Source organism: Camelus bactrianus, chromosome 17 (genome assembly GCF_048773025.1).
Source record: "Camelus bactrianus isolate YW-2024 breed Bactrian camel chromosome 17, ASM4877302v1, whole genome shotgun sequence".
Classification (NCBI taxonomy): Eukaryota; Metazoa; Chordata; class Mammalia; order Artiodactyla; family Camelidae; genus Camelus; species Camelus bactrianus.
Genome location: NC_133555.1, coordinates 3921023 through 3945318, shown reverse-complemented (window position 1 = coordinate 3945318; position 24296 = coordinate 3921023). Strand labels below are relative to the sequence as shown.

The window sequence follows — 24296 nt, the reverse complement described above, 5'->3', positions numbered from 1 at the left end:
CTGACTGTTTCCATTGCTTCTTTCCTTTTGATGAAATCCTACAGTCTGCTCCGATGTACCAGTACCTGGACAGGAGGATGTTCCGAGAAGCCTACCAGATTGCTTGCTTGGGCGTGACAGACACGGACTGGCGTGAGCTGGCCATGGAAGCCTTAGAAGGATTGGAGTTTGAAACAGCAAAAAAGGTAGGCATCAGTTAGCATGAGCTGCGATTTGGTCCTCAGTGGTCCCTTGAGGAAGCAGAAGGTGGTCCGAGTGATATACAGAGAGGCAGATGCAGGCTGTAGTGGGCTCTCGAGTTAGACTGACTTGGGCTGGGATCCCAGCTCAGCCCCCTCCCAACCTGTGAGCCTCAGCGGGAAACAGCCTTTCTGAGGTTGCTCATCTGTAAAATTCGGGTGATGACAGGCCCCATCCTCAGAGATGTTTAAGGATCTATGCGATAATGCCTGTAAAGCCTGACGCACAAGGGGGATCCGAGAGCTTCTAGCCGTCAGTCTTACTAGCTCTCACTCATGCCCGGCACCCAGCCAAACCCTGGCACGTCGTGGGCACTGAGTAAGTGGTAGCTTTTATTACGGGCATGAGCTCTTAGTGCTGTGAGGCCGTTTATTACGCAGTGCTGTTTTTCTTGGCGCTCTGCTAAGTACACTGGAAGAAATGGTCAAGTTCTCTGCTTCTGAAAGCAGTGTCTCTCCGCACATACCTTCCTGGCATGATTCATGGTGTCATTTCCTGGCTGAGTCTGTTAAAGCTACAGAAATGGGTGAAAACACTTGACCCCTTTCCACACATTAGAAAAAGCCCAGCTACGTCCCTGAGATGGGTTTTCATCGGGAACCTGAGATGGGGGAAAGGAGTGGCTTGCAAGCCCCTCTCCTAACTCCTCCCTCCCCTCTTTTCTTCCCACAGTCAGTTAGCCAGTTTGCCCCATACTCCTGAGCCAGAGCCACATGGTGCCCACCTGCCACATGGTGCCCACCTGCCCCATGCCGGGCGAGACTTCTAGGCCTGAAAAGAGAGTGGACGGAGACCAGGCCAGGACTCAGCAGGCTGGTTGAGGACCAGCCCTGCCTGCACAGGCAGGATGACCCCAGCAAGCCGCTGCTCTTGGAGCCACTGTCCTCCCATTTCTACAGCCAGACGGGGGAAAACACCGGCTGCCCTGCCTATGTGACACAGTGTCATTAGGCTTAACCCTCACGTTGCAAAAGGGATTCTAAAACTGTCAATGGTTGCACGAATGCCAGCCATTGTTAAAACAAGTAAAATTACCATTGTATCATAATTACCTCATTATATTTTTAGATCTGCTAAGTGCCAGAGAAGTGGTAATAGAGGAGAGCTTTAAGAAGTCAGGGGAGGGAGGAAGCAGCTCCATGGAGGGAGCACCCTCTCCTGCCCCACCCAGAAGTGCCAGGAGAGATGGAGACTGACAAAGGGCTCCTAGAATATGTTGTGTTTGTTTTTAGCCTGGAATGAAATTAAATGTCTTCCTTAAAGAGTGTCATCTGCTTACACCTGGGAACTAAACGTAGGTCTCATCTGCGCATCAGCCCCGTGCTGCCTGGTGCGGTGCCGTAGACACGTTAGGTGCTCAGTGAACGTTTGAGTGGACAAAAACTATACTGGAATGACCCCTCACTTGTTTAGCACCCCTACCCCAGTGCTGGATCCCCCAAACACTCCCTGAGAGTAGAAATTATTGTTCTAAATCCACAAGATTTTAACCATGGACTAGAACCGATCATTTTGTCCAAATTCTGAATCCCCAGCTTTTTTCTTCTGCTTTGCCAAGTCACCCAGGCACACGGAGCGGAGGGTGGTTCCTGGAGGTGGACCTGTGTGTCCGCTAGATGGCAGAGGAGAGCTGCTTAGCGGGCAGGCGGCGGCCTGAGCAGAACCACGGCTGCGGCCCTGTTCCCACACTTCCCTCTGCTTGAGGTTATCGCCAGGCCTTGTGACTCTGACCGCTCTGACCATCTGACCAGGGCAGCCCTGACTCTGCAGAGTGTCAGGGCTGAAGGAACTGGGAAACAGGTTTCTCACAGTGGCAAATCCTAAAATCCTAGCAGAGCAGAACTGGAAAGACCAAGGAGAGGGCGGGCCTCGCTAGCTTGCCCCTTTCCATAAGGAAGCGGTTAGCAGCCTGGAGGCAGGGAAGAAGTAGGTCCAGGACCCGCAGCCGGAGGGCTCAGAGCCAGGACTGAGACCTGCAATGCGCCTTCTGTCCTCTGCCATTTTGCCAGATGTAACAGGTTTCCCCTCATGTGGCCTTAAGAAAGCCCAGAGCTAGAAGATAGTTTGTAAGGCCTCCTGGTGGAACACAGGTTCTCTGAGCCGCCCTCCGCCTGCTCATGTGATGCCTGCCTGACCCTTTCAAGGGTCCCTCTTCAGGGACACTGTCAGGTTCCTACCCTGTGATGCTTCCGTCATCCCTCCTCCTGCCACTGCGCGTGCCCAGACGGTGGTGACCTGTGTTCTCCAGGGCGCCCAGGTCATAACTGTCTGGCTCTTAGCTCAGGGAGATGTCATCATCTGTTTAACCTGCCTGCCTCCCCTTTTAGGACGTGGGCCCCTGAATTAGGGAGAGGGACAAGGGCCAAGTCATATTCGTCTCTGGGTCCCCAGCCCCTGACAGGATGCCTGGCCCTGCGAGATGAAAAGATGAAGTCACGTCGTGGTCATCTGTGAGGCCGGAGCCGGAGGCCGGGTGACCGGCTCATTTCCCCAAGTCTTTTGAGCGTGGAGGATGCCATGCAGCTAAGTAGGAGCAGCAAGTGGCCTGGGCTGTTCCCTGCACCTTAAATGCTAAGGCTCCTGGACCTGCTGCCCCCCAGGCATGTGGCAGCCCCTCTCGGATGGGATGATGAAGAGAAGCATGTCTGGGTAGAAACTCTGGCAGCAAAGCCTCACGGCAATCAGCCTGGCAGGTGGGGTCGCTCCTCTTAAACCCCTTGCGGAAGCCGAAAGCAGCAAGAGAGATTTAGCTGACACCAATCTGCCAGTGGGCAGCTAGCTACCTGGAAGTTTCTAGCAGACCATGGGTTAAAGTCTCTGGCTTTACTGTGAGTCCAAAGCAAGAGCTGCACTTTGAGGATTTACATAAGAGTGCCTTCCAGGGACTTGGAGTGATTCATTCTCCACCTCCCCCTTCCTTCCAGAAACCATCCTTGTTCCCTCTCCGCTGTCCCCTCCCCCTCTCGCTCTGGGCGCCCTGAGTTTCTGCCGGTGAGCCTGGCTGTCCTCTCCATCCTCTTCCCCGAGGTGTGCGTGCATCTCTTCTCAGTCAGCGCACAGCCCACTCCCACTTCGACGCGCTGCCTCAGTGGGTCAGACCGGCCTGGTCCTCCCTTGTGCACAGGGACCCTGCCAGGTGGGCCATCGCCGACTGCAGCATCCCAGTTTTCCTTACCCAGTCCCCAAGTCAGTGATGCTACCAGGCTTCTTTGCTGTTCTTCGTATGGACTAATCCCAGGGATACAGCCGTGCCTCCCCAGGTGGCAGAAGCCTCCCGCACACTCGCCGCACACTCGGTGCTTAATCAGTGTGTGCTGCTCTCCCTCCTTCCTGGCTCACTTTCTGAAGCTTGACTTCCCACCCCAGCCAGTCACCCACTTTTGAAGCCCAGAAGGCAGCTGATCTTGTTCTTTCCTTTCCTCCCCCAGGCCTTCACCAGAGTACAAGACCTCCGGTATTTGGAGCTCATCTACAGCATTGAGGTAAGAGGTGAAGTGCTCTTCTCCAGGAAAACACAGACGCGTGGTCAGAGGTTCGCGGGCAGCTCTCCTAGCAGGCGGGAGCCTTGAGGGCCCGTGAACAGAGCCCATTGGTGTCTTGGCATCTGGGCCACAGCCTCACTCCGGGGGCAGGGTGCCACGTTGAGGGAGCCAGCACATAGGAGCAGGGTCTCTGGGTGAGGCAGGTGGGTCCTCTCTCTGAGCTTTGGTGTCTTGTCTATGAAATGGGACAAGCAGGGTTGCTGGGAGGGTTAAACAGGTTCTCAGTAACTGGATTCATCCTTTTGCCGTGGCTGTTAGCTAGCTGCCAGCCTCTAGGGCTCCAACAGCCTGCCGGTGCAGGAGGCACGTCCCAGATGCCCGTGGCCTGCACCCACCCGCAGCGGTGGGACCTGGGGCGGGGGCGGGGCTCAGCTGGGCACCCGCGGAGCTCAGGGTCCTCTGCAGCCCGCCGCTCCTGGCTGTCAGCCACACCTAGAGGAGAGGGGTGCGGGCTAAAGAGGCTGGTTCTCCTGCCCTGTTTGCTGGGGGACAGTGGACGGTATTCTGAATTCCTTTGTTCTTTGTGCTGTCTGTCTGTACAGAGGTGTACACATTCCTGCCTCTGAACAGATTTGTTGTGAGGCTGTGGGACTGTGAGATACGTTTGAATTCACATATGGAAGCAGTGAGGAAATCAGCAAATGTCTCTTCGGTTCAGTTCGGCGTAGACGCCTGTCGTGGGCCAAGCCGTGCGCCGAGCCCGCCGGGCAGAGAGCTGAGCGGAAGCGAGGCCTGCAGGAGCCCGCATCCCTCCTGGCCTAATAATAGTAGCCGTTTGTTGAGTTCCTGCTCTGGGCCGCCCACGTGATCCTTCCACACACGATGCTGAGTCCTCACAGCAGCTTAATGAGGCAGCTGCTGCTCTTACCTCTGTTTGATAAATAAGGAGACTGAGGCTCAGAAGGGCTGTTACATCCCCACGGCAGAAGGATCGGTTGGAGCTCAGAGGCTGTTCTGTTTTCCAGCACCAGCTGTCCTTACCCTGGGCCCTGCTGCCCCGGCGCTGGCCCTCCACACCCACTCCCTCCCCCAGCACTGCCACCAGGAGTGGCTGAGTCTTCTGTACTGTGCTGACCTGCCTGCTGAAGGCACAGTCCAGGGCCCTGTACCTGTGATGCCCAGAGCCGCTGACTGTCGGGGCTGCATTGTGCATCAGGTGGCCTGCCTCTGGGCGTCTGGAGCCGTGGAACACAGTCGCCCCCTGTACAGAAGAAACCTGGCCCTGTGAGGACCACTCTGGCCATTGACCGTGTCTTACTGAGATTATGTGCACTGCCTCTTCTGCTGAGCTGTGAGCCGGGTACAGGAATCTTGCGAGAACTGTCTCCGGAAAGAGCAGAGTGCCTTTGAGGGAGGATCGTGTTGTTTGCTCTGAGGCCTTGGTGGCTTGCTTCTAGGCATTCAGCATTATTCCTGAGAACCAGGGTTCCTTGCTGGCTCCCTCGGGATGGGCGAGGTGTGACCGTGCTGACAGCAGGAGGCTGAGTCTGTCCGAGTGGCTCCTACACAAGGAGTAGGCAGGGAACCTGGTACTCACCCGCTGAGGTTCTGGGCCTGGAACGGTTTGGCCCAAGTCCCATGCCTAGTGAAACCTCTGTCTTTATCTCACTGTAAGATTTTAATTCATTTCCTACTATTAAGAGTCAGTTTATTTGGCTGATTAGCCGAAACTATGTGTAGTTTGGGGTTGGTTTTCTTTTTTGTTTGTTTTGTTTTTAAAAATTATTTCTGTCAGTGGGGAAGCATGTCGCCTCCAGCTGTTAGAACTTTCACCAGCTTGTCTCGGAGTTTGATTCAGTGTCTCATCTTCCTCCACTGTGATACACTTGCTAGAAAACAAGCAAAAGGGAACTGCTGGGGTTGAGGGATCGGGTGCTGTCAAGTGTTTACAAATGCTTGAGCTGTCGATTAATGACTCTTCCCTAACACAGGGGAGGCATGTGCCGGTTACTTCTCTTCGTCAGCGCTGCTATGTGTCTGGGTGTGTGTGTGTGCGTGTGCACGCGCAGAGGTGTGTTGTTGGGGACCGTCACTAGTTCCGAAGGCAGTATTACGTGGCACAAAGAGCATCTGGAGTCAGACAGACTGAGTCCACATGCCAGCTCTGTGTAATCACGACCTGCCCTGCTTCCAAATCTCCACTTCCTAGTGCGACCCCGGGGAGAGGAGTACCGGCCGCCTCTCGGGTTCTCAGCACAAGGCATCGCTTGCCTTCTCTTTAGAGAAAGGCGCATAATAAGGCTCGTTATCCTATTTTGTTGTTCTTTTTCTTGGGAAGAAACCCTAAACTTGCTCCTTGTCCACCATTAACATGACTCATAGCTCGGCCGAGCCAGACCTGGGGATTTGGGAGCTCGGGGGAGTGGGGGCCCCTCCGAGTGGGCAGGACGCAGCATCCTGGCTTTGCAGTTGTTTCCTTGGAAGAATATACAAGGAAGCAGCCGTGAGGAATTTCCATTAAACAAACAAAAGTTTGCATCTCTTTTGATCTTCCTTCATCTGGAAAGAAAAAAACCCTGCTTTTGTCGTCAAGCGTTCCCACCAGAAAGCTTAGGTGAGAGACACAACAGCCCAGGAGCCAAGCATAGGTCCTGTAGGAAGGCCCAGGGGCTTAACTTGAAATAGCAGCATCTAACCTTTGAGGCTGCTTCCTGCTGGGGCCGTAGAGGCCATTTCCTGTGCTTCTAATTTTTCCAGGAGAGGAAGAAGCGGGGAGAGACCAACAATGACCTGTTTCTGGCAGACGTGTTTTCCTACGAGGGGAAGTTCCACGAGGCTGCCAAACTGTACAAGAGGAGCGGGCACGAGAACCTGGCACTGGACATGTACTCGGACCTGCGCATGTTTGAGCACGCCAAGGTAGCCCGCAGCCCCTGCAGTGTCGGGCCGCCTACCCCGAGAGGTGGTGCCGCTGGGGAAACAGTTGTGGCCTCTGGAAGGGGGTGGGCAAACTGTAAACAAAGGAGCCTTCAGTGGCTCCTGGTTAAAGCTGACCTAAAACTGACACCAGAAGGGACAGGGTGTGACAGTTCAGACCTTTGTCAGTGACCGAGCTGGGTGCGCTGTGCATCCTCACCAGCAGAGTCCCTTTGTTAAGTGTTCAAGGTTCCGTCTCCCACAGATTCTCTCAGACCTTGGTAAGGAGCTGCTGAGAACCCGCGTTCTCAGGCATGAGCTGGCCCCGCCATCGCCACGCAGGGCAGCGCAGTTCCCTCCAGCCAGGGTCTCCTAAGCACCCGCTCTGGCTGGAAGGGGACGTGTCCTCTTGGCATTTGCAGGGCCCTGTTAAGGTTAGTCCCCAACAGAGAGTGAGGGGGATCTTCCTGGAGCAGCTCTTGATGGCTTGTGTGAGAATGAGTCCCCCTGGGATCCTAGACCACTGAGACTCTTGCAGTGTTGCCCAGCGAAGAGGAAGAGAGGGTCGGCATGTGGAGCAGCCAGGCTTTTCCTTCCACTGGGGTGCCTTTGTCAGCCTGCCTCCCGGTAACGTCAGTGAGTCATCAGCCACCACCAATTCGTGGCTTTTAGTGGTAATTAACTAGCTCACAAGTTCAAGATGGAAAACCCTCCCCATTTTCCCTGCTTTTCTGTTCCTGAAAATGGCTGTCCTCTTTTATTGTCTACCTTCTGTGAGATCCAGATCACTGTGAGGTGGCCCAGGAGTTTCTGGTCATTAGTATTTGGCAGAGCACCCGGGCCCTGGCTGGCCTCTCCCCTGGTGGTTCCTTCACTCCACCCCACAAATCTGAGTGTTGCAGGTGTCCCCACTTGGCCCTCTTTAACTTTTGTACCCTCCCCCCAAAACACATACACACCCACATACACCAGCACCCCCCCCCCACACACACACAATGTAACAGTGCGTTCACACTGAGAACTCACACCTACCTAGGTCAGCGCATCTCTTTCTGGGGCCAACACCACTTAAACCGAAGACAGCCTTGAGCTAAAGGATTGACTCCTTGGAGGTAGAATTTAGGCATTAGGAACAGCTGATTGTGGTTGTTCTTCAGAACCAACAGCCCTTCCTGGAACCTCTGAGAAGTCCCAGTGGGCAGCTGTGGCCAGGACCTCACTGTGGTGTCCAGAGAGCCGGCTTGAGTCCTGGGCCTCCCAGTGGATGACCTAGGGAAGGCTGTTCACTTTGCTCAGCCTCCATTTCCTTCTCAGAGGGTAACCTAGCCCAGCTCAGCTCAGTTCTGAGACTTGCACCAAATAACGTATAAGGAAGCTCTTTACAAAGGCCAGGCTTTGGAAGTTGAGGAGAATGAGTGGAGCCCGGCCTGACCAGAGGGGCTGGCCCTCAGACATCCCCGGCCAGCCCCACCCACCCTGCACTGAGCCCCCCACTTTCACTGGGCTCCGTGGGCCTCCCACCCAGAAGGGCAGCCCTTTACACGGTCCATCTGGTCTGCTTCTTCGTGAAGGTAAATACACTGGGGGTTATTTTGGTTTCAGTTTTTGATCACAATTCAAGTAGTTTGGTTCCATCTCAGTCCCCCCTTCCTCTAACAGTCTGAATTTGAGAAAATGTGTGCATACACAGTATGGTAGGGGTGGGGACAGGGTAGGGAGATACAGTGCTTATTAACATGGCATGTTTTTGTTTACTTGAAAATTGTTTCCCAAGATTCAAGCTGGTTTTCAGAAAATTTTGTAATTACATTCCCACGTACAAATAAATTGTATGCTTTCCGGATAAGTGACATGTTTATATGGTGATAAAGGGAATTATAATGCTCTTAACTCTTATGTAGTGTGTCCTTATCAAAATCACCGAGCATGAGAACCCTGTTTAGTCTCATTCATCACTCAGCACAGCCTCTTCTGTCCACCCCAGGACAGAGGCTTTGCCTTGGCCCCAGATAATGTGTAAATTAGCTTCATGGAATCAAAGAACCCTTGGAAGCCCAGTTTGTTGAGCCTTGAAGGAACTGTCTGGACTCAGCTTGCATGAGGCCAGAGCTCCTGGAGCTGGGCTGTGTGCCGGAATGGCCTCCTCGCTGACCACCCAAATCTGTTGCTCTCGGCCTCTGACCCTTCTCCCCACAGACACCGAGGCCCCTGAGCACTCACTTTGAAGGACATTTCTGTTCTCTCAGGACGCTTGCTTTCTCCAGCTGCTAACCTCACTTAACCCACCAGGTTAACAGTTTCTGGCTTTCCGTTGGCACGAAGGGTAGGCGGCGTAGCTGCCGAGAGCAGAGGCTGTGTCTGTAATGGCCCAAACCAGGCACCTCCAGGTAGTCAGTGGCTGCCTTCCAAGCCCTTCCCTGCGAGACCTCGGGGAGCCCAAGGCCAGCGAGGTGTGCTGGTCTTTTATCCAATCTTCAGCATCAGGGCCATGGTGCTCCTTTCCTCTCCTTAAAAGAATCAGTTGTCTTAGCCCAATCTCATCTGTTATTTTAGGGACTACACAATTATCCTGAAAGCAAATGGAAAAAAAAAAAAAAGAAACGCTAATTGTTCAAGTGGGGTTTTAGCGTACATTGACTATACTTTTCTGACAAGTGAGTGCTAATCATGGGGAAAGGAGTGCTTTTCTATGCTTTGTGAGGTTGACAGAGCGCACCCTTTGCAGGGTACGTTGTTCTGAGAAAAACCGCTTCTTAGGAGTCAGGAGGTCTGGGCTCTGAGCACTCCCAATTTCCCTTTTTGAAAAGCCCCACCTTTAAAATTGTCAGCACTAAAGCTGCCTTATCTATGGCCACCCCTACACGTATATTTTGGGTAGCTGTATCCCGAAAAAAGGTGATATCCTAAGTCTGTTTCTCATGCGTTCTAGGGCTGCCCGGGGAAACTGGGCACAGCCCTTCAGAGGCCCCACCCCCGGGCCTCTCTCCCTTCACGGGTTCTCTCCAAGGGCCCCGCCCCCTGCCTCAGACCCCCACCTCCACCCCCAGGCCCTGGTGGCCCCCACCCCTGCAGACCCGCTCTGCGCACAGGCTCTGATACTGCCAGACTGAGAAGTAATCAACTGAAAACACTGCTCCTTATCTGCTCCAGGCAAACAGCTGGAGCACAGCCCACAGGACAAGGCCCTCAGTTCAGGCAGCAGAACGTGAAGAGTCAGAAAACAGATGCCAGGAATGCTTGCAGTGTGGCGGCGGCCGGGGCTCCCCTAGAACTCTGTAAACCGTCTTGTCTAAGTTCAGGGGATGAGGTACTCGGCCTCACTCTGAGGCCTGTGGTATCATCCTTACTCCCTGAATAAAGATTTTAGGTCTGAGTATTCGACACTGTGTGAAGTCACTGTATAGGAACAGTCACACGTACATCAAACTCTGTATGAGAGTGAGATGGAGTGCCCGATAATAAACCTTCCACACTGCAGGGCTTGTACGCAGAACTCCAGAGTCCCGAAAGCGTTGTTTAGCTGAAGAACAAATGTCCTTAGTGGGAAGGGCAGGGAACGCTGAGGGCCATAGTCCTTGACCCTGCGCGAGTCCCCCTGGAAGCACCCGTGGGGCCTGTGAGCCCTCCTCCCTGGCACCTGGGGCTGCCCTGCCAGCCCTGCACCCGCTGCGGCCACAAGAGCCCGGCCTCTCTCCTGCTTTTGGCTGCCTGATGCAATGCCGGCCGCGGGAAGTTCTCATCCAGAGTGTTTTTGTTTGTCGTGCTTCCTCAGGATTTCCTCGGATCTGGAGACCCCAAAGAAACAAAGATGCTGATCAGCAAGCAGGCTGACTGGGCTCGGAACATCAACGAGCCCAAGGCCGCCGTGGAGATGTACATGTCGGCGGGCGAGCACGGCAAGGCCATAGAGCTCAGTGGCGACCACGGCTGGGTTGACATGTAGGTCTTCAGTCCCTGCCCAAGGGGCGTTCAGCAGCATGTCACGTCAGCTCTTCGTTTTGACTGACAAGGGAAAAAATAGCATGTCTCTAAATACCTAACCCAAAGGTGACAGTGACTAGGTTTTGGGGAGACACAGATTGAATGAGGCGGTCGCTGCCTTCGGAAGCTCAGCGAGGCCCCAGGGAAAGGGTGGCGGGGGGAGAGGAGGGCACCTGGTCACTGGAGAGCCGTTTCCGAGCCCTCCCCACGAGCCAGCCACTGCAGTGCCTTGTAGGCCTTTGGTCCCCCACCAAGGCCCCAGCGTTGGTGTTCCCATGCCCACCTTCATGTGAAGCCGGGGTTCAAGGACCAGGTGACCGAGAGCTTCCAACTGACCTCAGTGCCCACAGACTGCATAATGGCGGAAACTAAAAAGAACGAGGAAAGCCCTCAGCATGTCAGAGAAGGAGAGGCGAGTTCTCACTGGGAGGTAGTCTTTGCACGAAGGGCCTTCGCTGACTTTCAGGAGGTCGAGGTGGTAGGAAGGGGAGGACGTGCGGGCGGGTGAACAGACAACAGGCAGTAGGTGTAGAGTGGAGGGGACACTAGGGCGAGGGGGCAGGGAAGTGGCCGGTGCAGTCGGCCCCTGGGAAGTGCGCCCGGGGAAGTGCGGCAGCTGAGGGAGTGGGAGGGGCCTGGAGGGGCTGAGCTGACGGGACCCAGTGGAAGGGGCAGCAGCTGAGCTCTGGGCCCGCTGGTCGGTCAGGCCACTCGTTAAGGCTTGGGGTGGGGCTGCCGGACAGGGAATGGCTTCGGTCTTAGGACTCTTAGACCGAGGCCCTTCGAGGGGAAGGCTTTCTCCTCCCATAGTCAGGGAGAATGGGCTTCGTGCTTACACACAACGTGTGTACGCATGCATGCGCACACGTGTACATGCGTGCAAGCTGCCACAGCTGGCAAAGGAGGAGAGGTGAGGGAGCGGCCCCTGGGGTTGGCTCAGTCTGAGGCCTGAAGGCTGTTGGTTGTTCTGGAAACCACACTGTGGTCCACAGGCAGCAGTGGCCCAGAATCTGGGAGGGAGGGGGCAGGTTGATGACCCCCCATGAACCCCATTGTCTGGCTGGTGGGGTCTTTCACAAAGGGACCTCAGTGAGTGAGCTACCACTCCATCTTTCTTTTGTCCAAGAATAAAGTTTCTTGCAGATAGAGGTGCAGATTTTGCCCCCCCAAATTATTCTTTTCATGGAAGGAGTGGTACAGGAGAGAGCCAGGCAGGCTTAGGGCCCCCGCTCACCCCTCAGGGTTTCATGTCACTTTCATTTGCAGCTAGTATGTATCAGGTTACCCTGGGGATGTTTAACTAGTTCAGAAAAGAGACGTTAAGCATGTTCTGTCCTTTCTCCAGGGCTGGCTGTAAAAGGTGCCTCTCCTCCAGGGACACTAGATTTGATGGGTGGGGCGGGAGGGGTGCCTGTGCCACCTTTCCCTAAAAATGTGTCCTTCCTCTGCTGAGAAGTGTTATTTTTAGACGTCATTATTATTCTAAGTACAGATTGACAGCCTCCCTGAGCTTGCCGTCTCTGAGACAAGGATGTGTTACAGCTGCTTCCCCTTCCTTTCTCACAAAGAGCAAGTGGCGAGAACCCTTCCCCCAGGAGAGCTGGCTTGACTGCAAACCCCGCCCTGACCAGAGGAAACAGGCCCTTTCCATCCAGCCCCGTGTCCCTGAGCAGTGGGGAGGAGTGGTGACCCGATGTCCCTTGGCCCCTCACCCATGGTCGGCACCTTGGTCAGGGCAGGAGGCACAGTCCTGATCGGCAGGCCTTTCTTCGAGCTCAGAGCAGAACCCACATGTGCCTCTTCTCTAGGGGTCCTGTCCCTGAAGACTTCTCCCACCCCTGCTTTGCTTTCCTGTGAGAATTCCTGAAACGGTGGTGGAAAGGGCCCTCTGCCACTTCCTGGCTGCAGAGTCTCAGGCAGGTTGCTTCACCTTTCACCCTAGCCTTTAGTCTTCTCATCTGTAAAACGGGAATCACGGCACCACCCCTTAGGGCGGTGAAGATTCGGTGAGAGCGCACCGGGGAAAGCTCATGGTGCTGAGCTGGATGCCGGAGGTGATCAACCGACGTTGATTTCTAGCCCCAGATCTTGCTGGATAAATTAGTAACTCCTGTGAAAGGCACATGAGGTGGGGGAGACGGTGCCCTTCACTAGGCAGTTTTCCTCCATTATGTGTTCACTCAGTTGAGAACCTCCCGTGGGGCACCGGGGGCCATGGCACTACACTGTGCCCTGGGGGCGTCAGCGTGGATGGACACAGAGCCTGCCCTCGGGAAGACCCAAGCACCTGGGCTCCTTTCCCTTGGTCCACCTCCTCCCTGTGCTCCCGCCTCTCCAGGCTCATCGACATTGCCCGGAAGCTGGACAAGGCCGAGCGGGAGCCCCTGCTGATGTGCGCTCACTACTTCAAGAAGCTGGGTAACCCTGGCTATGCTGCCGAGACTTACCTAAAGATTGGTGACCTGAAGTCCCTGGTTCAGCTGCACGTGGAGACCCAGTGCTGGGATGAGGTGAGCCTAGGGCCCCTGCCTGAGCCCCGGCCACAGTGGGGTTTAGGGGGTTTGGATGGAGAACAGCTGCCCTCGTTGTGGCATGAACGTCGGCCTGGCAGTCAGAGGACTCACCCTCGAATTCCTGGAGCCAGAGTGTCCTGGAGGCCTTCCCGGACTCACTGTCTGTGTCGGCGCCTTCATTCATGCAGAGTCTCTACCACTGCCGCTCTGTGCAGCCCTGTGGTCTATCGCAGGGGGCGCGAGTTACCACGACAACCCCCGCTGCCCCTCTCATTCTGAGCTGCCTCTGACCAGCACCGCAGGCTGGCACATCGCTGACATGGCAGCACACCTGTGTGACACTTAAAACCTGCTGCCTGTGCCACCTTTACCTTCCAGGTGTGGACCACCAGAGCCATCTCAGGGGCCTGCGCCTCCTCCTGGCCCCATCACCCCGATGGTAAGGAGATTCAGCGAGGCCAGCCAGAGGGACGGCTGCGGTGAGGCTGGCAGAGCCATTGTGGGATGTCCCCTCTGCGGCTTGACTCCCCTTCCAGCTCACCGGCTCCCTGTGCCCTGGATTGAAACTCATCCTCCAGAAGATCGGAGGCTGTGCCCGCAGTCCTCACCCGCCCCACCCTCCTGCTGTGCTCTGGTCAGCAGAGCTGTTGCAAGGCCTTGTCTGACTCGTGTCTCTCCTCTGAGTGCCTCCATTCAGTGGGGTGACGAGGTCACTGATGAGAAAAGGTCGGGCCAGGGACAGAGGCAATAACGGCTTCTCAAGATACGTTTTTCAGGAGACTTCTCAAGCAGCATAAATTAGAGCATCTCAGAACCACTCAGTCCTGGCTGTGCGTCAGGCAAGCTTTCTCCCCGCTGCCGCACGCTGTCCCCGTGACTCATTTCCGGTCCTCCTGCTCTGACAGGTGGTTCTGGGGCTTAAATCCAGCAGTCACTGGGTCCCCTACGGCAGCACGTCCACAGCCATCTCTGACAGCTGATAAGCAATGATGATGATAATGTCAATTCTGTTTCCTTAGGTGTCGCCTGCAATTAAAAGAAATCTGTTTGCAGCGCTACAGGAGCCCACGCATACTCTCAAAATAAAATGTTTCCGATTCTGTGCCGCTTCTGTGGTCCAGAAACAGACTGTGTTGTTATTGAATCCAGTTGCTTGCATATTGCTGTTAATTGCCTTTTGTTTTCAAAGAGCTGATTTGTTTTTGCGTTTCTGGGGGTGGTGGAGGTGGGAGGCACTCTCCCCCTCTTGAGTTGTCAGGCTGGCAAAATCTGACATCCCTAATGGATTCAGCCAAGCGCCGTGTCTTCCTGGGGGCTGCAGGGGCTGCTTTATTAAGAATGCATTTCTCCTTCCTCTAGGCCTTCGCTTTGGGTGAGAAGCATCCTGAGTTTAAGGCTGACATCTACGTGCCCTACGCTCAGTGGCTAGCAGAGAACGATCATTTTGAGGAAGCCCAGAAAGGTAGGCCACACAGACTGGCCCGTTGCAGAAGGGGCCAAGACACATGTGTGAGGAGGGTGGCCAGTCCCTGCCATCGGGGGCCCCGGGGTAGACGACCGCATCCAGCAGGCGTGCTGTGCTTGGTGGTGAAAGGCCGTGAGCAGTGGAAGGAACACGGGCTCTGCGTGGGACACACTGGGTCCATCACTCACGGGCCTCAGGGCCTTGGGCAGGTCCCGTCTTCTCTCTGAGCACAGCACTTGCTCTCTGCTGTATCTTCCCGCTTCCTCCTCACAGCAGCCCTAAGATGTAGGTACCGTTTTGTAGATGAGGGGCTGGTGCAGTCTCACCTGCCACTTTCCTCACCTGGAAGAGAAACTTGGGTTCTGTTTCTGGCCACTCGAGCAGGTTGTCTGCTGCTCAGCACACCACGGGTAGAATGGGCCACACACCGGGAACCGAAGGAAGTGTCACTCTTTAACTGGTCATAATAGCTTTAAAGTGAGACTGCTGCCTTCTCTGTGTTGGGCGCTGACGGCACTAACCTGCACAACTTTGCGTCTGGCCGGCCTCCCGGCAGAGGCGCAGAGGCTGACTGTGGCCCGGAGTCCCACAGTCAGAGTGGCAGAGCCAGGCTGGACTTGCTGCCTCTCTAGGAGGTGTTCATTGAAGCTGGGGGCGTCACCCTCCATAGCACCCCGCTTGCACTTCTCTGTGGGAACACTTGCCACCTCCGGACACATTTCAGAGTGTCTCCCTGTTGGAGCTGAAAGCCGCATTGAAGGACGGTATGTTCTCTACTGCTTCAGCCTCTCCAGAGCACCCAGTTGCTGAAGTATGTGCGTGTTTGGGCAAAACACAGCAACCTATCCATCTGTCTGCGTCTGCCCTTCCAAGAATCCATTGCCATAGTAACTGGGTACTCAGACGAGAGATTGGAGATGAGAGTGGAACAAAGACCAGACCTCTTCCTTCCCTGCAGCAGAGGATTTGGATCATCTGAGCGCCCACATGTGGGCAAGTGCCACAGCTACAAGTGCTTCCCCACCGCCCCCAAACTTCCCGAGGGGCTGGCCACATAGTAGGGACTCAGGAAATTTCTGGTAAATGGATGTGAGAATGATTGAAACATGTTTTGCTTGTTTTCACAAATGTTTGGTTGCTCAGACCGAGCCCAGTTTTCCGGGGTTGTCATCAAAGAGCACTCAGTGGAGGACGCACGAGGGATCGAGTTGGGCTCGGTTCTATGACCGGGTACGCTGCTCTCCCTCCACCTTGCCGGCCCGTCAGAATAAGTCGTCGTAGGTCTGTTGTGACGTCCAGTGAGTGAATCAGCAACGAAAGCACCCTGTAAACCACCATGCCCGGTAGAGTGCCAGGTCCCGGCAGGGTCCCCAGGGAGTCACAAAGCTTTGTCCTGGAACTGACGGGGCCCAACCTCACTGACGATGAACAGCGGTTCCGTCCTCAGGCTCGGCCCCTCTGGGTTCTCTTTGCTGCACCTCTCCTAAGTGGGCTGCCTTTTCCTGGCCAGAAAGGAGTGTCTCACCGTGCTTTTTCAGGATGTAGACTGGGTCATTTATAGCAGTGGCCTGGGAGGCGCATCCCAGCAGCGCAGTGCTGCCGAGGACCTGTCAAGTGTCCTACTTCCGCCACGGCCCCTTGCAAGCCCCCAGGACCCCCCCCCACTCCCCACTTCATGTGTTTGTGCCCCTCCAGCATTCCACAAGGCCGGGCGGCAGGGGGAGGCAGTCAGGGTGCTGGAGCAGCTCACACACAATGCCGTGGTCGAGAGCAGATTTAATGATGCTGCCTATTATTACTGGATGCTGTCCATGCAGTGCCTGGATATAGCTCAAGGTAAGTAAACATCAGCCGGCCCCACTCTGGCACCAAGATAAACATCGGAAGAGCTGGGACGTTTTAATTAAAGCCCTGGGCTTGTTTATTGGGTGTATTGTCCATAACCCTGTCTTGCAGCAGCATAATCTGGCATGTCATCTTTTTCCAGTTTGCCCATGAGCATAAAGGACAGTATGAGGGCCGTCGTGGCTTATGTTTGGGAGGTCCTGCCCTTTGTGGCTAATTCAGAACATATCTCTCCCCTGCTACCTGGGAGCCCATGACTGGACCAGCTGAGCACTGGCTTAAAAAAATGTAATTAAACAAAAAGATGAAAAAGAGATCACTTTACAATAACACACTCCAGATTCTCACCCATTGCAAACAGGAAGATGGTTTCAGTGTTGCTTTCTTTCACAAGACTTCCCGTGATGCACTGAGGGAGTTCTAGAAGCGGAGGGGACAGGGAGATGTTCTGCCCTGGACCCAGGCTAGCATGCAGCAGTGGGGAAAGCACTGTGACTGGAGCAGCCTGGTGACTCTTAACAAGTCACAGTCCTTCCTAAGCACCACTCCCCATCTGTAGCGTGGGGGTACCCTCCCCCTGCTTCCTTCATAGCGCTGCTGGGAGCCTCCCAGAAGCCAAGGTTATAGTTTGAAAAAGGTCAAGCCCTGATGTAAGGTGACGTTTTTCTGTTCTGGCCAGTGGTTTGTGATTTGATAAGAAACAGCACAGAGGGAGGTGGCTTGAGCTAAGCATGAATAAGGTTGACATCTGTCCATCCTCCCTGCCACGTGGCTCTGGTTTGTCTGGGTACCAGTGATCACCCTCTTGCTGGGGCTGGCCCCTCCTCAGGGAATGACCCGGTAGTGTCAGATCTGGGAGAACCTGAGAGAAATCCTGGTCCTGTGCTCTGCCCACTGAGACGTTAGCTGCCCAGCTCCCACACAGGCAGGGCCCCTCTCCCATCACTGCACCTCTGCTGCTCCCTGACTTGGGCTTGGTGTCGGGGGAAACTGGCTCAGTCTGACACATCTTCTCCCTCCTGCCCTGCTCGCACCACAGATCCTGCCCAGAAGGACGTGATGCTCGGCAAGTTCCACCACTTCCAACACTTGGCCGAGCTGTACCACGGCTACCACGCCATTCAGCGCTACACGGTATGGTGGCTGGGAGACAGGTGCCTAGCGGGGGCACCACCTGCTGAGCCGGGGGCGCTGGGCACATCCTACAGAGCAGCAGACCTCTGGATGGGACGTAAACTCACCAGGCGTGATGACCTCCTCCTGGGAGGCAGTTTGGAGCTTTGATTTTCTTAATTGGTTGCTTGTTCGACATGCGGCATGTGTGCTTCTGAATTTGCAAGCCAGAGCTGGAATGGCCTTTCTAGTTACTTGCTCCAGGTTTAGGTGACTCGGGCAGACTCTGGATTAGCCGAACAAAGGGCTGTCTCTCCGAGTGATCGGGAGGGGACGTTCGATGGGGCCCTCTCTCCCAGATGGGTGAAGGTCCAGGTCTAACCAAAGGCCCAAGGTCCCCCACTGGTCCTGCCACCGTATGTGACCTTGAACAATTTACTTCCCCTCCCTGGCCATCAGTTTCCCTCTCTGTGAAGAAGAGGGTTGGCTTGTTCTAAAGAGACCCAAATAGTTCTCTTTAGTTACTCCCCATCCTTCTGATTACGCCATTTTAAGCCTGCTTCCTGACAGTGGGAAATAGCTGACAGATTGTCATCAGCCTCCTTATTTTGTGTGTCTTCAGCCACTCAGCAGTGTGAGCTTATCCTGTGCTGAGAAGCCAGAGAGTAATGTCAATAGACAGCTTTTACTGAGCACCTACAACACACCAGCAATGTGCTGAGGGCATTACTGTGTCAACTCACTTAATCCTTTCAACCATGCTGTGAGATAAGTACTGTTGTCCCCATTTTACAGATGAAGAAACTGAGGCTCCGGACAGAGGGCCTACAGCTAGTAAGTAGAAGAGCCAGGACTTGAACCCAGACAAGCTGTCTTCAAGCCCAGGCTCTGGGCCCCTCTGACTTGGAGAAGGCCGAGCACTGGCCTCACGCCCCAGCTCCGCCATGTGACCTCGGGCAAGTCATTCGCTGGCCTCTGTGCTTCAGCTTCCTTCTCTGTAAGATGAGGGCACTAACAGTGCTCACTCCATGGGGTCGTTGTGGGGAGGAAATGGGTAGACCTTGGGAAGTACTCAGCAGAGTGACCCTGGTCGGTGTGAGCCCCTCTCCTGCCCCGTGCAGAGGCCTCAAACCGGGTTTCCACCTGCTGCTCTCCCGCCCCGCTGAGCAGTCCTTGTTCTTGGACCGTCTCAGAGGCCCTGCCTCCACCTTGGGCTCCTCTTTCCCCCTCATTTGTGCTGAACTCTTGGCACATTCTTTGCCCCTGGGGAAGGTGTGGGCAAACAGCTCCTCAGATGGGTTCTGCCTGGACCAGCCATCAACCCTGCATCTGATCTCTTCCCACACCAGGCTCTGGGGTCTTGAGAGACCCTGTCTTCCTTTACAGTCTTTTCGGGGCCCCTCATCTCTCTCAGGTGCTCACCTGGAAAGGAGCTCCCCTAACTAAAGACCCCAGACTCAGCTTGGGCTCAACGTCAGGGCCTGGCCCCGTCTTGGTTTGCCCGAGACTCTGGAGCCCAGCTCCGCCTCTCCCTGCTGTTCGTCATCCTCCACATGTTGGGCAAGGGCGGGGGGCTTCTCTGGAACATCTGAGCCCCAGGTCAGGACCTAGTGCAGCTGTGAGCTTGCGGTAGCTTCACAGCAGCCACGGGCCCTGGCTCTCCAAGCCGGCTGGGCTTCTTCGTTGGGCTGTTCCTTCATTCAACAAATGCCTGCTGTGTGACAGGCCCTGGGTGAGGCCTCGGGCACGGTGGGGACCTAGATGTTGTCCCTGCCCCTGAGGAGCTCATAGTCTAGTAAACAAGCGGTTGTAGTGCAGTTGCCTCAAAGGAAATGCTGAGAGGACTAAGGAGACTTCCTGGAAGAGGTGGCCCCAAGCCCAGGGGTGGGAGAGAAGGAAGAGCAGGGCAAGTGGTGAAGAGGAGGAGGAGGAAGGGTGTTCGTTGCTGGCAGCAGTCACGGCATGTGCAAAGGCCTGGAGGTGGGTGGTATTTTAGGGTTTGGCATCAGGGCCCAATGGAGCAGCTCTGATTCAGAGCAGACTGGAAAGGGGAGCATCAGACCTTTCCTGAGACAGTGGCTTCTTTCCCAGAGGAGAGGTGCGAATCCTGAGGGACCCCCCCCCCTTTCTGGGACGCTTCTTAGCTTCCACACCTCGTGCAGTATAACCAGAGGCCAGCTTCTCCCTGGCTCCCCCCCAGAGAAGGGCGCAGTCTCAGGTTTTCTTGGGTTCTTGGAACTGACAGGCTGTAGAAATTTCAGTGAGAACTAAAGAGAGTGCTGGGCTCTGAACCAAAGAAGCAGCATCAAGGGAGGCCTCACAAGCTGAGTCCAACGGGGCCTGCGTCCTGGTGGCTCACTGGTGAGTGCGGCCTAGCAGGACCCTTCAGGAAATGCCAGTTTGTTGCCATTTAAGTGATCGCTGGGAGAGTGGTTGGCCTGCTGTCACGTTGTCATCTAGAGCAGTCTCAGTTTGCACATGGTGTGCCCGAGTCCCTCAGAACAGCACATTCTTAACCTTTTACAGACCCTCCTGATGGAACATTCCCTGTGCTCTACTGTGCTGAGCTTCTGGCAGCCTCCAGGTGCAGAAGACTTGTGCACTCAAGTGCCGCGTGCCAAGGGCCTGTCTGCGAGGGCCTGGGCAGGCGCTGGAGCAGTGGGTGCGGCCAGGGAGCCCCGCGTTGCGTGTCCGTGGGCGTTGCATGTCCGTGGGCGTTGCACGGTCAGGCTGCTGTCGGAGAGCAGAGCAGAGGCATGCGATTTCATGCTATAAAGGGTTAACTGCCTCCGGTTAAAGACATGCTTCTGTGGAGGTCACATCTTAAATTGCATAAAGGTCTCCTCTCTTAGAGCTAATTGGAGACAACTTGAGCTGGGGAGAGGGAATCATTGCCAGCCCCAGAGGCAGTGAGCTTGGGAGAAAGACATCTTGGGCTTTGGAATCAGACCCGGCTTTGAGTCCTAGCTCCACTCCTTTCTAGGCAGGTAACTTGGGCACATCATCTCTCTGGGCCTCTGTTTACTCGTCAATACAGGGAGGGTGACAGCCTGGGAGGCTCCTCCCAGGGTCGTGTTGGGGACCACACGAGGCGGTGGCTGTAGGCGCCTAGCACACAGTAGGTGCTCCCTGGACAGGTCCGCTCCTCTGCTGAGGTCGCCCAGAGTTGCTGGTGTCTGCCCTTTGCCCGGCCCAGCGGCTGCTCGGTTGAGAAAGTCAACCCATTTGCTTTTCTCGCTGCAGGAGGAGCCATTCAGTTTCCACCTCCCTGAAACACTCTTCAACATCTCCAGGTTCCTGCTGCACAGCCTGACCAAGGACACCCCCTTGGGCATCTCTAAAGTGTATCCTTTCTCTCACCTCACCCTCTGTCCCACCCCTTTTGTCTAATGGCCCTGAGAAGTTCTTTCCAGAGCACTTTACTGGCAGAAGCTTCCTTCTCTCCATCAGCCCTCAGGGAGGGAAGCGAGCTTGCCCTGCGCTGCTGTTTGGCTGTAGGAGAGGCTCCTCCTGGGAGGCCAAGGGACCAGTGCCAAGGGAGGGTTTGTTTCCAGGGCCCCCTGGGCCTAGCAGTGGGTCTCTGGCCCACACACTGTCTGAGCTGTCCTGGAACCCCCAGGTGGGGGTGTGACTGAAATGTCGGAGGCGTCCTACCTTTAGGCTTGGAATCTCGGCCTTTAGGCTCCGGGCACTTCCCTGGGGGCTCGAGGTGGGCACACTTGTTCAGCCCAGGTGGGTGGAGCACCTGCTGCATCCCAGGCGCTGGGCCAGGTGGTAGGTGACAGGTGTCAGGGCCTGGTTCAGAGGGACGTGGGCTGTGTCCAAGCATGAAATGCAGCTAAGGCCGGGGCTCTGGTCAGAGAAGGCTGCCTGGAGGAGGTGACGTCCGTCCTGTAGGCTGGGGTAACCTGGGAAGATGCCGAGTGGGTGTTCTAGGGCACGCCCAGCCCACGGGAGGGCCTTGGCGGGGAGGGGAGTGAGGTGACCAAGGTTGGAGCTGAAGCCCCCTGGATGGGAGCCAGACTGCAGGGGCAGCAGCCTGAGGGCCTCCCTAAAAGCTGGACTTTCCTTCTCTGGCTGGTGAAAGCCACAGACGGGCCATAAGCAGAGGCGAGGCCTCAGAGCTGTGCTGCCCGAAATTACCAGAAAATGACAAAAATCCTTTAAATCCTGAATGTGATGAAAGTTATAATTATCCCGTCTTCTTCTAAACCTCACTATTCTCTCAGCCCCTTCCCAGCCCCTACCCAGCCTTCTTTCTGTGAGTAAAAAGCCCTCCCAGTAGAGGCTGAGAGGTGCCAAGCGGTGAGAACGGCTCCTCTGTGAAGGGTTTCAGGCCGGTCATGTACATTTCAGGGAAGCTCCCCGCGCGTCGGGGCGCAGCACCTGCACCCAGCCTCTGCAGCAAGTTCTGCTCCAGTCTGCAGAGTCTGACTGAACCCCTGCTCTGAGCGCACCTTTGCTGTCCCCTGGGGACATGGAAATGGCTCCTGACATAGTCCTGGCCTTTGAGGAGTCACAGTGGAGACACAGACAGGGAGACTCGCCTCCACATAACTGCTAGGGCTGTCGGGGGCAGGAGCATCGGGTGAGGGGTGGGGGGAGAGGGGAGGCGGCTTGGGACACTGGCCTCACACAGTAGCTGAGGCTTGCTAGGGAGAAGTCCGTTCACAGGCCGGGAGGGGAGGAAGGACTGGCCCGGCCTGGGCACAGCCAGCCTTTGAGGTGACCAGGGGTGGAGCACAAAGGCTTGTCAGCCCCAGGCTGAGGAGCTCACAGGAGAGCCTTGAAGCAGGGGAGGCTGTGCTTGGGACTTGCCTCGGTCCTTGGTAAACTGCAGGCGGAGAGCAGTGTTGTGCACCGGGACAGGCCTCCAGGCGGTCTGGGGCCAGGCTCCACCTGGCGGGGCTGGAGCAGGAGGGCACTTGGTGCCAGGCATCCTAGGGCCTGGCTGGCAGGCTGGGCCAGGTGGGGAGAGCCACCTTGGCCTGGTCAGGGTACAAGATGAGCCATCAGCAGACCCAGGGAACCTAGGCAAGGGTGAAATATTAATGGAAACTGCACTGCTTCTATCTCTGGAAAAATCTCTGGGCCTTAATATCCGAGAAATACACTTACATCCCACAAATGAGCAGAGCAGTCCTCAGGCTCCTTCCTGGGCCCTCCTGGCACCAGCACGTGCTGCATTCCAGCACGCAGCTCTCTCCAGGGCTGGGCAGTGCCAGCTCTCGGGCCTGCTGTGGCTCTTCCTTAACCCTGTCTTTGGCAGGAACACGCTCTTCACTCTGGCCAAACAGAGCAAGGCCCTGGGCGCCTACAAGCTGGCCCGGCACGCCTACGACAAGCTGCAGGGCCTGCAAATCCCCGCCAGGTTCCAGAAGTCCATCGAGCTGGGCAGCCTGACCGTCCGCTCCAAGCCCTTCCACGACAGCGAGGTGAGAGCGCGGCCCCCTCGGGCAGGAGGCCTCTCCCGACACCCCCTTGCCTGGCCTGCCTGGCTCCGTTTGAAAGGCGGCTGCCATGCTCTCGGGGCTCTGCACCCCAGCATCTGCCTCAGTGCCGGCTTGCCAGCTCTTTCTGCTCTTCCTCTCTGCCTCTGTTCCCCCTCGCAGCCCCCAGCCCCCCTGAACCCACAGCCCTGCCCTCCCTTTCTTCTGAGCCCTCCCGAGGCTCCAGGTCTGGGGCGGCCCAGCCCACACTGTTCCACCCCAGCCTCTGCGCCAGGTGACCCCGCGTTCACGTCCCCTAGGAGCTCCTGGCCTATCCCACCAGCTTCTGGAACCAGCTTATCACTCACCAGTAAACCCACCCCCCTTTCCTCCAGCCCAGCCAGCCACTGTCTCATTCACATTCTCCCTCCTTTAAGCTCGGACGGATCTGGGTTCAGATCCCTGCTCCACCATGTCTGAGCTGTGTCTCAGTCTTCCTGAGCCTCGGTTTCTCCTTCTGTCAAATGGGCATGCACATAGTAGCTTTCCCGTGGGTGGCTGTGAGGGTAGGTGAGCCGCGTGGATCACGGTCATGGCACAGCCCCTGGAGTGCGGTGACAGGTTGGAAAGCAGTGGTGTGCTTCTTGTCCTTCCTGCCGGGAGACCGAGCTGCCGAGCCCTGCCTGAGAAGGAGGCGGGCAGTGGGCCCCACATGCCAGAACCCGCGGCGTCTCTGCAGGCCCTTATCCTTCTTTACCAGCACAGAGCTGGGGGCGCAGAGTCCCCTCCCCACCCACCCAGGTGGCCTTTCCTCTTGGCAGCCAGGCCCCAGGGCACTGAAGCCAGAGCCCAGGGAGGAGGTGGTGAGTGTGTCCGGTTGGGCCTGCGGGCAGTCTGGTGCTGCTGTTTTGTAGGAGCTGGTGCCCTTGTGCTACCGCTGCTCCACCAACAACCCGCTGCTGAACAACCTGGGCAACGTTTGCATCAACTGCCGCCAGCCCTTCGTTTTCTCTGCCTCTTCCTATGGTGAGTGCCACATGCGGTGGGGCAGCCTGCGCCTGGCTGGGCCCCCTGTGTCCTCACTGTAAATCGGGGACAGTGAGATGCCCACCTGCCTGACACAGAGTCACCCAGGGTTACCAGAGCAGGACCCAGTGCTGCCCAGACCTGAGGTGCCCACCCCTCAGGACCCCGTGTGCAGCTTTGCCTAACGAAATGCCTGGGCAGAGGCGGCAGGTCAGGTGTTCGGTCTGGGAGGCTGACATGTCTCTCAAGTCCCAGCTCCTTCCGTGTTGACGAGGATCAGGAGCCC

The 24296-nt window shown here is 56.1% G+C and overlaps 1 protein-coding gene across 5 annotated transcripts in view; it reads left to right on the top strand.

The window, feature by feature from the left end:
* IFT122 (intraflagellar transport 122) overlaps positions 1-24296 on the top strand; it is a 63450-nt gene that overhangs the window by 35544 nt on the left and 3610 nt on the right. For 3 of the 5 annotated variants that reach the window (XM_074344293.1, XM_074344294.1, XM_074344296.1), the window contains 12 exons: positions 45-185; positions 3669-3722; positions 6480-6641; positions 10411-10577; positions 12958-13129; positions 14492-14594; positions 16293-16433; positions 17482-17576; positions 18351-18389; positions 20799-20899; positions 22825-22990; positions 23899-24010. In XM_074344293.1, coding sequence (XP_074200394.1) covers positions 45-185; positions 3669-3722; positions 6480-6641; positions 10411-10577; positions 12958-13129; positions 14492-14594; positions 16293-16433; positions 17482-17576; positions 18351-18389; positions 20799-20899; positions 22825-22990; positions 23899-24010 — 1453 coding nt within the window. The remainder of the gene's footprint in view (positions 1-44; positions 186-3668; positions 3723-6479; positions 6642-10410; positions 10578-12957; positions 13130-14491; positions 14595-16292; positions 16434-17481; positions 17577-18350; positions 18390-20798; positions 20900-22824; positions 22991-23898; positions 24011-24296) is intronic. The other 2 variants (XM_045515357.2, XM_074344295.1) reach the window with 1 other exon arrangement.